Source organism: Arachis duranensis, chromosome 9, assembly GCF_000817695.3.
Source record: "Arachis duranensis cultivar V14167 chromosome 9, aradu.V14167.gnm2.J7QH, whole genome shotgun sequence".
In the NCBI taxonomy this organism is placed as follows: Eukaryota; Viridiplantae; Streptophyta; class Magnoliopsida; order Fabales; family Fabaceae; genus Arachis; species Arachis duranensis.
Window position 1 is genome coordinate 39,650,594 of NC_029780.3, and position 16,420 is coordinate 39,667,013.

At 33.1% G+C, this 16,420-nt stretch overlaps 1 protein-coding gene across 1 annotated transcript; it reads right to left on the minus strand.

The window, feature by feature from the left end:
* Nucleotides 1–7,751: 7,751 nt before the first annotated feature.
* On the minus strand, nucleotides 7,752–10,469 carry LOC107465499 (protein CANDIDATE G-PROTEIN COUPLED RECEPTOR 2). Its single transcript, XM_016084477.3, has 6 exons — nucleotides 9,894–10,469; nucleotides 9,064–9,255; nucleotides 8,820–8,982; nucleotides 8,622–8,724; nucleotides 8,409–8,490; nucleotides 7,752–8,095 (listed from the first exon to the last, which is right to left on the minus strand). Exons 1-6 carry the CDS (start codon nucleotides 10,179–10,181, stop codon nucleotides 8,018–8,020), a joined length of 906 nt encoding a protein of 301 aa, XP_015939963.1. The 5' UTR covers nucleotides 10,182–10,469; the 3' UTR covers nucleotides 7,752–8,017.
* Between the last annotated feature and the right edge of the window lie 5,951 nt (nucleotides 10,470–16,420).

Below are 16,420 nucleotides of genomic sequence, written 5' to 3' on the forward strand. Positions count from 1 at the left end.
TTATTGCAGAAGATGATGTGGCTAAAACTGCCTTCCGTTGTCCTCGAGCATTGGGTATGTATGAGTGGGTGGTTATGCCTTTCGGTTTGAAAAATGCTGGAGCAACATATCAACGAGCAATGAATGCTATTTTCCATGAGTTTATTGGAAAACTTATGGAGGTGTATATTAATGATGTAATGGTCAAATCAATTTCTATAAGTCAACATATAGACCATTTAAGAAAGGCATTTTTGACTATGAGAAAGAAAGGATTAAAAATGAACCCTTTGATGTGTGCTTTCGGGGTATTGGCTGGAAACTTTTTAGGCTTTGTTTTCCATAAAAAGGGGATAGCTATCGATAAAAATAAAGCAAATGCAATATTAGATTTGTCTGCCCCCAAATCGAAAAAGCAAGTACAATCGTTTTTGGGTAAAATAAATTATCTTCGAAGGTTCGTTTCGAATCTTTCGGATCAAACTAGGGTGTCTGCACCTTTAGTAAAGTTAAAAAATGGTTCAAAATTCGAATGGACCACAGAACATCAATTGGCATTTGATTCAATTAAATTCTATTTGGCTAAAGGCCCGATTATGGCGAATGTTCGTCCGTGTGAACCTTTAAAATTGTATATTGCAGCCTCTGAAAATACTATAGGGTGTATGTTAGCCCAAGATGATGAAAACAAGCATGAACGGGCTGTTTATTACCTAGTCGAGTCCTAACCGATATCGAGACAAGGTATTCCCTGATTGAAAAATAATGTTTGTCATTATATTATGCTTGTATAAAGTTAAAGTGTTATATGGTGGCTAAATCGGTGAAAGTTATAGCACAGACCGATGTTATTAAATATATGCTTAGTTTCCCTATGCTGAGGGGACGTTTGGGGAAATGGATGTTAGCATTAATAAAATTTGATTTGTAGTATGTCCCAGCAAAGGCTGTTAAAGGACAGGTCATTACAGATTTTCTTGTGGATAATTCGAAAGATCTGAATGACCAGGGGACAAATATAGTTGATATAGAGGTCAACTATTGGAAATTGTATTTCGATGGATCTAAGCACAAAGATGGTGCAGTGGTTGGAATCCTCATTATCTCACCAGAGGGTATTCCTTCAGAATTCTTTTTTGAATTAAAGTATCCTTGCTCTAATAATGTTGCTGAGTATGAGGCTTTAATTTTAGGTCTCAAAATTTTAATCGACAAAGGAGCTTTAGAAGTTCAAATTCTAGGGGATTCACAGTTGGTTTTAAAGCAGCTATCAAAGGAGTTTAAATGTAATAATGAGACGTTACAAAAATATTTAGTAATTGCTTGGGAATTGTTAACGTCGTTTCAAAAAGTTTCTTTGGTACATATCCCTAGAATTCATAATGAAATTGCCAATGAGTTGGCTCAAATCGCTTCGAGATATTGGATTGGTCTGGAAACTGTTAAGAAGTTATCTAGTATCCATCAAATTTTAGTACCAGCAAATGAAAGAGAAGTGCTGTGTATGGATGAATGGGAGGACTCTGATTGGAGAAAGACTATTGCTCGGTATTTGAAAGATCCCAATACTGCAGTTGATAGAAAAATAAAGTTACGAGCAATGAACTTTATTTTATTGGCTGATGAGTTATATAAAAAAGGGGATTGATGGAAGTTTGATGAGATGTTTGAGTCGAGAAGATCAGAATATTGCTTTGGGTGAAGTTCATAATGGAATCTATGGTGCTAATCAGGCAGGAAAGAAAATGAGATGGGTGTTATATCGCAATCATGTATACTGGCCATCTATGATAAAAGATTGTATTGATTATGCAAAGGCATGTCAAGAATGTCAGAAACATGGTTTGATACAACAGATTCCACCAGCCGAATTACATTCGATAATAAAACCATGGACATTTAGAGGTTGGGCTTTAGATTTAATTGGGTTGATTCACCCTCCCTCATCGAAACAACATAAGTTTATTTTGGTGGCTATTGATTATTTCACAAAATGGGTTGAGGCTATTCCGTTAGTAGAAGTTGGTCAAAGTGAGATAATTGACTTTGTCGAGGAAAATATTATCCATCGATTTGGAATTCCTCAGACTTTAAGTACTGACCAAGGGACTATGTTTACTGGCTAGCGAATTAAAAATTTTGCGGCTTCGAGAAATATTAATATGGTTACTTCGACTCCTTATTATGCACAGGCTAATGGGCAAGTAGAGGCAGTAAATAAGATATTGATAGGCTTGATTAAAAAGCATATCAGGAATAAGACTCGAACGTGGCATGAAACTTTAAGCCAAGTACTGTGGGCCTATCGAAACTCACCAAGAGGTTCGACAGGAACTTCACCTTATAAGTTGGTATATGGCCATGATGCGGTATTACCATTGGAAATTAATTTGAATACTTTAAGAGTATCGAAACAAAATGATTTACCAATTGATGATTATTGGAATGCAATGTTTGATTAGTTAAATGAGTTAGATTCAGAGCGAATCTTGGCACTTGAGAATATCATACAATAGAAAGAAAGTGTTGCTTGAAATTATAATCGTCGAATTAAAGAAAAATCTTTCAAATTAAAGATATCGAGTCAGGAAAAGTGATTAACTCGATCAATGGGAAATACTTAAAACCTTTCTATTGTTGGCAAACTTAAAAGTTTAACATATATTAAAGATCAGAAAGGATGGAAATTGCAACAAAATAAAGTTAGAAACAAAAGGAATTCAAGGTGCCAATAGTTTTGCCAAATCGGAGCGCTGCTTTGTTCTTTTGTTTTCCAGGGTTGTAAGCACTTCAATTTGCTTGAACTTGTCAGCTTGGATTTTCTCAAGTTGTTTTTCATATTCTCCTTGTTCAGTATCGAGTGAGACAAGTTTCTGGATAAGAATATGTTGTTCTTGTTGGGCTGCAGCAAGATGTTTGGCTATAGTGGCTCGATTTTGGTGAATGGTGGCAAGTTGTTTCTGAATTTGGGCCAATTCTGTTTCAAGTCTTGCTTCTTCTTGATCATGGAAAGCTTGGACATAGATATCATGAGAAATCCTCAGATCAAATTCTTCACGAGAAGCTTGAATGGGTTGAGCAGTTACAAGAATATTGTCTATTTTTAATTGGGCTACAGCTTCTTCATTTTCAGTTTCTTGAAGTTGAAACTAAGATGCAATGTTCTCATTCAAAAGTGGTTTGAATTCTTGAATCGAAGTAGAGTATGGAGTATTGGTTGGGAATTCAAAAGAGGATTTCAAAATGTCGGCCAAGAGTTGGTTGAGAATCGGATCATTAACCCAGGTGGTAGGTGGATGATCCAAGAGCTTGATGAGTGATCGAAGTTGTTCCCAAGTGTTAGGATCTAATTCGATCAAAGGTTTTGATGTAACAGGTTTCGAAATTGTTGGTACAGGCACTGGTACTTTGTTTTCTTGGATGATTTTATTTAAAACAGAAGTTAAATCTTCCAAAGTAGCGTTAGTTGGAGTGATAGGAACATTTGATGTCCCTGGTTTTGGTCTTGGAGGAGTTTGGAGTGAAGGATCAGGTTACAAATCTGGAGGAGTTTCTATAACTGTAGATCGAGAGGAATCTGAATTGGTAGTATCACCAGCTTTAGAAGCAGAATCAGAATCTGGAACTGCTTGGTTCTCCTCAGAAAAGACAACTCGATCGTTTGGTGAAGTTGATTCGAGTCTGTGGGTTTCTTCTGGAGAATGTTGCAAAGGATTTGTTGTTGAATCAATCACCTGTGTTGTATGAGAAATAGGTGGGAAAGTAGCTGGAATTGTTTGAGTGGGTCTTGTGAATTGAATGGAGTCATGTGATGTAGATTGTTCTTGACCATGTTGTTGTGGCAGAATTGATTGGTCAAGAATCCCAGCAGTTGATGTCGAATGGGTGACAATGACAGGCTAGTATAGAAGGTACACAATTTCAAGTTTGAAATTTATTTTAAATTAAAAATATTGTATTATGTGTGTAGAGGTAATAGTGTTACCTGAGAAAGCCTGGATCTTAGTACTAGTTGAGAACCAGGATCAGAATCGACTGCACCTTCTGATGGAGAGGAGACAATAATAGCATTTTTATTGGTTGGTTCACTTTCATCAGCGCTCTTACTCGATGTTAGTAATACTAACTGATAAGAGATTCAGAATTGAGTTTAGATAAGAATATATAACTTATAAGGATTTTTAAGTTAAAGAGAGGAATTACAAAATTACCTTTCAAGAAGTTCTGGTAGGAGTTTTTCTACTCTTAGATGGTGGTGGTCGAAAAACTTCAGTTTTTCTTTTTTGAGTCCTTTTCGGAGAACCCTCAGCAACAGGGATGGTATGAATTGCAGTTTGTTTAATTTCCTCCAAGGTACGAGTGTACCTGGAATAATAAGTAGCCCACCATTCGAAATAGGATTTGGTGATGTAGAAACTGCGATCGTACACCATGAAATTGAAGTGGCCCCTACGCTGCTGATTCTTTAAGAGGCAAGAATCAAAGTCTTCTTGGATGGTTAAAGCAAAGTGACAGAAAGGTTCATCATTTCGAGGTTGTGGCGTTGGTATGGCTTGAGAAAGTCCAAATTGTCTAGCTGTCATATTTGGAGCATACAGGGTGATTTTGAATTTCTCCTTTTTGTGTAAAGGTAACCCTGTTGGTATTACTTGTAGAGCCAGCATGTTTGTCCAACTTCGATTTGCAAGATCATTTTCTTCATTGGTATCAGGAAAGAGTAAACGGTCCAACCAAACAGGACCACGGTTGCGACGCAAGAAAGGAGTGAAATTGAGTTGGTCATTGTCAAAATCTTTACAAGAATGGAAAAGGGAGAAAACAACCCAAAATCTATCTTCATCTAAATCGGTGTCAGAAAAATTTTGCTTGAACTCAGTCAATCGAAAACCTTCAATGTATTGCTTGTCAGTGTTACCACTTCCAGGTTTTGTCATAAAATTTTCAAAAATGGCATTAAGCCATAGTTGGAGAAGCCATAAAGGGCCTCCTGCACTGATGATTTTGTTATCTCGGAGGTCACAAACAAATTGACCAAATTCTTCAAAAATGTGCGCTAAGAAAAGCTTGGCCAAATTGAAGGCTTTCCCTTCGTAAAGAAGAGTGGCTAGAGGAAGATAAATTCTCGACATTTGGAAACTTCGAGAGCAGAACAAGATGGCATTCAACCAATAAAATAGGAAGGCAACATGTTCATTATCGGTGATTTTTGTACCTTATGCACCCATGTTGTGGGCAATGAAGTCACTGTAAGGGTTGGTCATGACCACGTTGTATTGACGCTTTGATTGCATGTCAGGAGTGCAGTCTGGGGAATTGATCAGAAGCCCTGTAATAGCAGCCACATCCAGAAGCGAAATTCCAATCATTCCACATGGAAGGTGGAAGTTGTTAGTTGTTCTGTTCCAGAAACAGGTCACGGCCCCAATCATCCAAGGGTGAGTGGTTAGTGAAAAGTGGGAGAGCCTTAGTAATTCATGGATTCCTGAAGATTTCCAATCAGCGTTTTTGGTGGGCTCAAGACGCCAATACCAAGCTATGAAATCGTAGCCCCTAGGACTAATCTTTGGATTATTCCTGAAAGTTTTTTTATTAATAAAATGAGAAATATTGAAGGATTGATTTATTAACAAATCTTCCCCTTTGGCACTTGGGAAGAAAGAGAGTTTTTTGTTTGCCTTTTCCAGAGATTCAATTGGTCCAAGAGAACAATGCGTCTCGGCTCCAATGGTGAAAGTAATTAGGATTCTAGAGTCTTTGGATGGTAAATGAGGATCGTCGATGACTTCATCATTTACTTGGTTGAGAATGCAAAGAGCTTGTGGAGATGATGGTACAATTTCGTGACCTTTTCCTTTATCTTGAGTGGTAGTCTGAGAAGAAGAACTAGCCATTTTCAAGAGGAATAAAAGATTGAAGATTTTGTGAAGAAATCTGAAGCCGTTACTGAAGAAGGAATGTGAAGAGAAGTAACTTCGTGAAGAAGATGAAGTGACGGAGAGAGAAAGCGCAAGTCTCGGAAAACGTGTCGAGTGGATAAATCATAAGGGAAGATTTAATGTTAATTATTATTGATTTGGGAACTGACGTTTCTTTGGATTAAATACTCTATTTTTCGATAATGATATCAAAAGCAATCATATCAATTCAAGGGGGCAATTTGTTGGTTGAAAATATTTTCTACCGAAGAGAGTTGTCAGATCGATGTGAATTAAGTTTGATTTCTCGAGAAGACACGTACATAGGTATGAGTTTGAGAGTAGTCAACGTCGATTTAGGTTTCGATTATGATGTTGAATCGATTAAGGTTAAATCGAGTAAGGAAATCGATTTAAAGAATCGAGCAAAGTCTTCGAAAGTTGGTTGAATAGAAGTGAAAGCGGGAAGGTTAGTAGCTTTTATTACATAAGGAAAACATGGGGAATATCTACAATCACGCAGTGGGAACAGTTACCAAGAGTGATTGTATTTCAAAATTCATAATTTCTTATTTAATTGTAATTAATTGTAATTTAATTAACCGTTATGTAAAATAGCATATAAATACTGTGAAGTGTTAGGGAATAAGGGTTGGAACTTTCACTCAGAAAAAACACTCTAAGCATTCTCACATCTCAGCGATTCCTTGAGTTTGCAATCGAGTTACACTTTCTATAGGGTTCCTTCCACTTTCTTCTTCAATTTATTTTCTTTTCTGTAAAACTTAACGTTTCAATTACGTTTATTCTTCAAATGTTCTTTACTTCCTTTGTCTATTTTACCTTTCTGCACTTTATTCTGTTTGATTAGTCTTTCAATTTAATTTAAAATCGTTATTGCTTTTCTTTTAATTTTCAAGCAAATCTTCCTTTTCATAATTTATTTAGTTTTTATTTAAGAACTTTAATTTACGAACTGCACTTATCAATTTTACAAATTTATTTTATTTTTTTATTGTCAAAACTTGTCTAATCGAAGACACTTTGATGTACTTCTAGAAAATTGATACTCGCACAAAGGAGTTGGTTTTGCTTCCAGACCATTAGAATCAAACCACCATCAATTTGCTACAAATCGACAAAACAATGACCAAGTAAATAATAACTAAATTATCAGAAGTCCCAAAAAAATAGTGACATCCATTTTTTTCCATTGTTCAACCATTCTTTTTTTTTTCTCTCATCTTACTTCCTTCCTATTCCTTCTTTTTTCCATGGTGTCTTTTTTCAATGATCTTTTTCTCTCCTTTTTGTTTTCTTCTTATTCCACCATCATCATCTTCCTTCTTATTTTCCTACCTATTTGTCTAATATTCTAGAAAACCAAGTACTAATTGGTCAATTTTTTTAAAAATAAAATCTAATTTATCCAATGCAAAATATAAAAATTATGGAACAATTTAGATGTCACTCTAAATATAATTTGAGCTATAAATTCGAACCAAGGAACAAAGCACCGAGTTACTTCACCAGAACGAGAACTAATTACCTGTATTGTAAACAACTAAGCATAGATATTAGTATATGAAAAAAGATTAATTAAAAAATTAATAAAATAATAATTTATAATTTATATTATATTTCAGTCACACTATCTTAACTTAAAAATTAATTCCTCGCTTTATCATTTTACTAATTTTCTCACTTTAGAAAAAATTGATATTTAAAAAATAACATCCTATACATTAATACCCCATATTTATTCCATTATTCGGAAGTCTTAAGTTGGTGACATTGTCCTATTCAAGCTATATAGTTTGGAATATCAGATACTGTGTTCCATTATGAACTGGTAGCTTGTGCACAATGAAAAGTACAATTCTTGTTGAAAATAACGTATAATAGAACACGCTAATTTTACACTAACTGGGTACGTTCGCAAACAGTACCCTCGGACTAATTACTTTTCTCACATTCTGGTAAATAACGTATAACAACAATTTCTTTATTATACATAATGCAACCAACTAACATATTTACAATACATTTCGAGAACGGGAAGGATGAGCTGCAATTAGTACATTTGAGGCCATATTAATCTGATTTGAACAAATGATAGCACCTCACTCCCAATCGGTTTCAAAGAAACCAGCATCTTTCATTTCAGAGTAATAAACATTTTCCAAGTGCAAATCTTCCTCCTGTAATCAAAACACACAATAAGAACGCTGGTTACATCAACAAATTAAGTAACTTCCATAGTGGCAACTACAGTGCTTATGATGGCTATGGCCACTGCGGTGTCTCAAAAAGTGTTACCAAAATTAAAGTAATTTTTTTTACTATTTAACAATGGTTTTTAATCTAAAAAATAAAAGAAAAAGTGTTACCCAAATGTAAAAAAAGTGTAACTTTAATTTTAGCAACATTTGTATAGCTACCATAGCTATTGAAACATCTTCGTACTAGAATTTGCCATATATATATATATATATGGTATGATGGCACTATAACCTGGAAGAAGTCTGCCAGAAATGTTATATACAGAAGTGGAAGATAAAAGGCATGGTAACAAACAACTGTGACATGGTACAACCTGCAAACAAAAGTTAACACAGCATCAGTTTCATTAACCATCTTGTGAGTACAGATATAGACGAGTTATATTACAATTTTTTGCCCATCCAAGAATTTTTCAATCTTCAAAGCTATGTAGTAAAATCTTACCAGAAACCAAAAGCAGTGCCATTTCCACTAAGGCCACAAGCAAACAGTGCAAGTGCATTCATGATGAACATGATGGTAACATACTTGTAAAACGCAGGTCTTGCTGCAATGAAAAACAAAGGAAATGAAGCTAAGCAAACACAATCATAAGACTAATTATGCACATGATGTAACAATGCAGACAATTATTAAACTCACCAGGTAACCTCTCTCTCCACTTGGAGTGATACATGAACAATATGAAGCCATAAATAACAGTTAGCACCAGCTTATGGATGACCCACAAGTTCCACTTCGTGTGGTGATTACTGTCATTGGTGTCAATGAACAAAGGGATCCCAAATGCAAACAGATATATAGCCTAACAAAAAGGAAAAAGATCCAACAATTGATTCATACACAACCACAAGTAGAAGCAGGCTTCTAGCAGAGAAAAAGTTACCTTCAACAATATATCAAATCCAACAACAATTCCCGAAATACCAAAAGTCCTTGTCAATGGTTCTAAGCCAGTGGCATTATTCCCTTCAAATAAGAAGGCAAGCAGGCTCACTTCAAGAAACAGCATTCCTGATTTAGTGAACAAGGATAACAAGTTCCATGCCAGCTCTTTTCCAGGAGAACACTCCCATACCTGTACCTCAACATAGAATTAAAACAATTTTACCTTTCAGACACTAACATGTAACCTCCAGTGCCATAAATCTTTGCCTGATTTCACTTAGCTTATACATTTAAACACCTTACAATCAAAATATTCCTTAAACACCTATTGCTGAAAAGAATTAAAACTTCAAAAGCAAACATCAAATAGCATTAGAAAACAATACAATACAACAACAAAGCCTTGGTCATGAATCAGATCTGCACTCAGCCCATCTATGCTTAAATCTCTTTTGAACGGCTCATTCAAAATCTCCTTAGCATTAGACAATAACAGTAAACCATTTTTTCTGGTCATCACCACCAATGTCTGCAATCCACCGGAGCTCAACAAAAACGTTTCCAAAAGCTCTTTACTATTTTTTTTCCAATATACAAAACTTAACATGAAACACCACTTGAAAATATAATGCGCTGATAAAAAAAAGTTGAAATTTTAATATAAATGCAAGTCAAAAGAGTCTTTCAGTATACACTAATCAGTAGTTACCTTTTAAGCCAATTACTGTACAAGTAAAAAAATTAAACACAAGTAGACAAGGGGTTGATGCATCAAAATTAATTTCAATAACAAACAAACGAATATGAAAGACTCATAATGTGAGCGACCTGAAAAGTTGACCAAGCAAGGTTGAGCAAGCTAACGAGCCAAAGGGAGAAGTAATAGGAGATGATGATGTGAGAGCGGCCATGTGAGAGCTTCCGGAAGCTGTTTCTAGATTGAAGTGCCAAGTACAGAACGAACAAGAACGACGCGATTATCAGCACCGCGTTGTGCCAGAACCCGTGGCACTCGAAAACCCAATCGTGGAACCTTCCAGAAAGTACTGGAATTTCAGAAGATGATGAAGAAGAAGAATAATTTGCTGCAGATGCTGACACTACCGACTGCGGCATTTTTCTCCCCTTGCGAGGGAAGTGTGGGGAAAGGGAAATTGGGGGTGGAAGGAAAAACCCTAATTAGGGATTATATGAGAATGGAATTGGGAATTGCACAGAAGGAAGATTGATCGATTAATGCGGGGGCTATGGGAATGGTGACATGTTAAGGTTAAGGAATCGTGTGCCTCGTGGGAGTCAGGAAAGCCAAAAACATAGAAAAATGGAAATAATGGCATGGGGGGTGGTTCAAAGTTTTGGGATTTGTTTGATCATGGATTCTGCTATGTCTATGGTCACTAGACTCTCTACTCTCTTATTTCAATATAAAATCATATTTTTCTTAGAAAAAAAATATATATAGATCCACACATTTTAAATCGAGAACAAATTCATTTTTTATACAAAATCATTCACCATCATTTAAAATATGGAAAAAAAACAAATAAGTCCTTAACTTTTTAAACTTTTGACAAATACATCCTGACAAAATTTAAATACAAAAAAGTCTCTGACTTTAACAAACAAAGGACAATTTAGTCCTTCCGTCTATTTGCCTCTCATACACCTAACGGAACTGGCTGACGTGGCTGAAACGGTGTCTAAGTGTCCGTTACGGTGCCACGTTGGAAGGGGAAAAAAGTTTGAAGGACAAATAAGTCCTTGACGTCATTTTACAAATAAAGTTCGAAGGACAAATAGGTCCTTGAGAATTTTTTGTCTCTAAGAATGGAAATTTCACTGGTCCTGACTCTACACCAGTGAGTCTTAACTAGCTATTGGTTTAGTTAAATTGTTTTCCTTCTCGTTCCTTTTCATAAAATGTCCAGCCTTATCAACTTGCTTACTTTCTTATTTTGGTATTTTAGGTAACAAGTGCTTTCGCTGAACGATTAGATGGTCCAGAAATTGACGCCGAGATAAACCAAATTTTCTAACAGGTTTTTCTCCTCTTCTTTTTCTTATGAAGTAAATTTTGTTGTTTGTCAATATTCATTTTGGTTATTATTGTGGATATCTGAGTATAGTAAGCTGACAATGACATTAGCTACATGGTGGCTTGGATATAAAGATGGGATTCTCGGCTCTATCATAATTTGTGCAAAGTTGATATAGAAATACACCCTTTAACTGAAACACTTATATGTCGATGCTCTTTCATTGAAAGAATACTTAATATTTGTGATTTTTCTGTGTTCAACTGTTTGGGATTCCAGGATTTGAGAATTGGTGGTTTTAACAAGAGTTGCCAACAGTTATTATTGATGTGTTTACAGCTTTGAGCCATCTTACTCTACATTATTATTAAATGACTGTATTGTACTCTCTCTCAACTTTTGTAGATTGTGGAACTTAATGGTTAAATCTTATTTAGTGTCACCAAATGCAGCAACACATATATGTAGTTTAGATTATATGTATAGTGTGATGGCTTTAGGGGATAACTTTCTTGAAGTTTAAGTAATATACGCTACATTTTTAGCAAGTGATTTTACATAGCTTCAGGAATATGAAACTTTTGGAGGTTGAATTTTTAGCTCCAGATTCTAAAGAAAGAAAAGAATATTTTTCTATTAATTGTCTAACGATTTTGTGTTTGTCAAATATATATGCATAGGTCAAAATAAGTTTGTCACTTATATCTAATATATATGCATAAATATGTAAATTTCTTATTACAAACATTAATAGGTCAAAATAAGTTTGCAATTCAAATAATATTATTGGGACTTCTTTCTGTATAATTGACATGCATATTTTCCAAATTTCAACAGTGATGACAGATATCTTTTGACTATTATAGTAGTACTAATCTATTCCAGAAAATGAATTATGATCAATTATGGATTAATGTCACACAAATCTAGTTTTGATGCATGTACTAATTCATTAAAGTGTAAAAGTTTAGTCAAATTTCGAGTGCAAAAATCCAAACTTGGAGTTCACATTAGTTGAAATTGCAAAGGATCCGCATAAAAATTTTGATTGCTTCCTCTTATTTGTCTCTATATATTTTGTATGTCTAGTCATTTAATTTATAATATTTATTTTGATTTATTTTATTATTTATTGGTGAAGAAGACTACTCAACTTAAAGAATCTGAGGATGAAGCTGCAAAAATGCAGAAGAGGAGATCGATGAAGTTCTTAGATGGAAATGAAAGATGTACAAAGTTTGTTATATTAAATGAGAGAAATACAAAATTGTTTGAGTATGATGATTAAATCCAGATGTCTAAGTAACTTATAATTTGCAACTATATTTAGATGTTTGACCATTTAACATAAACAATTGTAATAAATATTAGATTTCAATCCTCTAGTTTGCATTTAACAATTTCAATCACAATTGCAGCAAGAATATTATAGCTATGGTAAAAAGATTTTGTTTAATCCCTATTAGTTGAAATCTCTTATGAATTTGGACCTTAATAAGTTTAAAATACACCTTACAAATATAAATAAGAGGATTTGTTTTAAAAAAATTATTATGGCTCGAAAGATCCTTTATCTTGTTTTTTTTATACAAATATATTGTTTAAAAAATCTTATTTTTCTTTAAAACAAATTAATTATGTAACATAAAATATAATTCACAAGTCATAATATTTGTATGATATTATTGTTGAAATAATAAATGAAAATGACATTACTTTGCCATAAAAATATGAGTTCTTTTGAACTAAGATATGTATATAGTGTATAGAACTATTTATAAAATTGTAAAGCTATAAAGCAGAAAATATGTATTTAAGAAGTCATTAAAAAATAACTAAAGAAGTACATCCATCAAACCTAACAAATAAATACTCAATAACTAAAGTATTGTAATTTATCTAGATTACTAATATTATCTTTACATCTCATGGTTTGTGTGCATATTCCAAAACTCATTGGCCGTCGTTATAATTTGTAACTTCTTCTAATTGATCCGACTCCTGAGTAAATGCACAGCAGTTATCATGCAAATATCACGATCCACAAGCTGCAATTTAATTATTATAAATTAGTACCACAAAATGAATTTATAGATATTAGAGATTTATTTTGGCTGCTCACCTTATTGTTACCCTTTGGTTTAAACTCAAAAGTCATATACATCCACTTCATTGCCCAGGTTGTAGAGTTCCAGCTTGAACTACATTGAGGTATATCTTCTGGCCTTTTGATTTTATAGTCATGAAATTGTTTATTATACTCTTGAATACCATCATCCTTGTAAAAGTTCGACATGATGATTTGCTCCAATATGTTTGCCTGATTTCAATTACGTAGTTAAAGATTCAAAATAATATATCAGCAAATAAGCTTAAAAAAAGTTTTATTAGCCTTATTAGTGTATTAATAACACGTTCACGATAGTGAATTTTATAATCTTCAAAATGCGTGTCCAAGTGATAGATTGTTCGGTCGCCAACCGAGATTACCATTAGATACCAATGATCACCCTCTTGAATAGGAACATATATATAGACCATAAAGTTTTAACGTGAGTTATGTATGTTGATAAGAAAAAACTATATTCAACAAAAAATAGATAAAAAAAATCTTACAAATTTTAAGTCAGTAGAAGGTTGCATGAATTTATAAATATAGTGTTGCATCTTGTGCTTTAAATCTATCTTGCCGAAGACATCTACTTAAAAACATTAATGTGTTAATGTAACTGTTAGTATACGATAAAGCATGGAACTTTATTAGCATTATATTTACAACTTATAATCAGTAAAATTATTTTATTATGTGTTATAGAGCATACCAAAAATCGTGGTGGAAGTTGCCATGTTGTCTTAAAACTTACATAATATTGATCGTCAGTGCCTCTTAATGCCACTAATTCAAGAATCTGAACTATAATCCAAATATATTACTAGATTATGCAAAAAATCAAATGCAAGTTAATTATTAGATGGTTTCTGTACCTTATCAATAATGGGTCTGCCAAGTATGAAATGATCAAAGTTTGATCTAGTAGCTCTAATCTTGTCTTATACCACAAGTTCTTCACTGTATCAGTTAAATACCAAAACATATTAAATGGATCCTCATTGATCGACAACACGATAATATCAGCTCAACTTTCGATGAATCTAGCGCTGCTGAAAATGCATATGCACAGGCTTTTATCTGATCTTCCAAAAGACGCATGGTTGGAGTTGGCATAAATTTACACTTCATTGACTACAAGTTTTAAAACAAAATAATTGGCATTACTCATAGTAAACTAGATGGTTAATTAGCACTACTTATAACAAACTAGATGATTAAAGATTGGTTTCTAAGAGGTAATTACGTTGGTAATCGTAAAGAAATAAATGGGTCTTCTATAGTCTTTTGTGGGTTGGCTCAGTGCAGAAGATGTCTTGGATTTGTTGAATGATTTGGATTCAATATCCTAAGAAAAAAATAAATTAGTAAACAATTATTATCTTGTTAAGAATATACAAATAAAAAATATTATGATGTATGAATTTTACTGCACATGCCTATACCTTTGATATGTTTTTCTTTCTCTTTGCACCTGTTATAGTTGGGGATACTGGTTTGTTCTTATTGATTTCGATGTTGAATGCATCATTGGGAGTGAAAAACCTCTTATCCAACTCAATAAGATCTTCATCATCCGATATAGCAGTATGGATATCAATATCCGAGCCCTTAGCCTTCAATCTGTTTGGGAATGGACGTGTCTTTTGTGAAGAAAGTTTGGTTAGAGTCTCAAAATCATTGTTATGAATTAGTTGTGCCATCATTGTCTCAATGCGACTTACAGATTTGGGTATTTTATCAATTTTTTATCTCGAGTCATGTTTGCAACTCTTATTGACTGCAAAAATTTTAAGTAAATTAACTCTATAAATGTAAAAATAAAAAAGATAATTCTCTTAATTTTGTCGTAAAGATACAAAAAGAGTGATGGTTTCTCTAACCACAGCTAATAGCAAAAAAAGATAGGAATTAAACATGAAGAGCATGAAAACAACCCATTTGATGTTGTATAATATGAATGGGATGAGAAGAGCCTTTAAGAATGTTGATCATGTGTTGATTATTTTCATGGGATTGATATACATACAATATATTACATAGTATAATTTACATTACTATTTGTCAACTTAATTACTTGCATGTTAAGGAAGACCTCCTCCACTTTATTTAACAATTTTTTACTTTTATCTAGAATCTTGTTTTGAATAACATCATCGTTGATAGCTAGGTCATCCTGTATAAAAAAAAATATAAAAGATTAAATTACTCATACTTAAATCCAATAAAAAATAAAAAGCCATTAAGGCTGGGTTTGGTAAAGTTTTTTCAGGAGGTGCTTGTGCTTTTAAAAAGCACAAGCATGTCATTTTGCGTTTGGTAAATTAAAAAGCTCAAGTGCTTGTGCTTGCGGCTTTTAAAAGTTAGGGGTGCTTTTGAAAGCACCTAGGAGGGAGCTTTTCAAAGCTGGCTTATGCTTACCAAATTTTTTTCATTTTCCCGCACATATTTCCCGCTATTATATTGCCATTAAAATCTTCATATATTTCTAACTTCTCTTCCTAACCTTCATAAAATCTAACACAATCTTCATATATTTTTTATTTTTCAACCTAATCTTCACAAATTTCAACACAAATACATCTCTATCACATATTAGGTATGAACTTCTATCTATTTATATTATTTTTTTGCGTTAATTTTGTATTTTTTCAGTAGATCTATTATGTTTGTTTGTTTTTTTCTGTTCTTTGAAACGGGAAGAGGTTGATGAAAACCAATCATAAAATTTTTTTTGCATGAGCATTAGTCCAAATTATAATAACAACATGTATATACATATGTAAATATAGATATATAATCATAAGAGTAATTATAGTAATTTAGGTAATTTAGATTATAGTAATTTAGGTAATTTAATATTTTTAGTAATGATGTTTAGGATAAAATAAATTTTTATGATACTTATATAAAATTTTAAAGTTAAAAAATAGAAGAATTTATTTATTATATTTATGTTTATTATGAATTTTTTATTTTAGGTTCCTGTGTTATTATTAGCCTACTAGAATAGAATAATATTGTATGTTTATTAGTCTTATTAATTGATAATAATACTTTATAAAATTTATTATTGTGTACCACATAACAAGTATTTAGGTATACCTGACTTAAAATTTTATGATTTACTTTGTTTTCAATCTTTCAATTTTTGTATGAACTTATGGAATAATTTTTGTTATCATATGATAAGTTTGATGGATACAACA

Bases quoted from the DNA above. Each gene is read 5' to 3' on its own strand.
- LOC107465499 (XM_016084477.3), bottom strand. From the start codon at position 10,181: ATGCCGCAGTCGGTAGTGTCAGCATCTGCAGCAAATTATTCTTCTTCT. The intron at 8,491-8,621 runs GTAAGATTTTAC...TTTTGTTTGCAG, and splicing joins GGCACTGCTTTTGGTTTCTG to GTTGTACCATGTCACAGTTG. The intron at 8,096-8,408 runs GTTATAGTGCCA...TTTTGATTACAG, and splicing joins TTCTGGCAGACTTCTTCCAG to GAGGAAGATTTGCACTTGGA.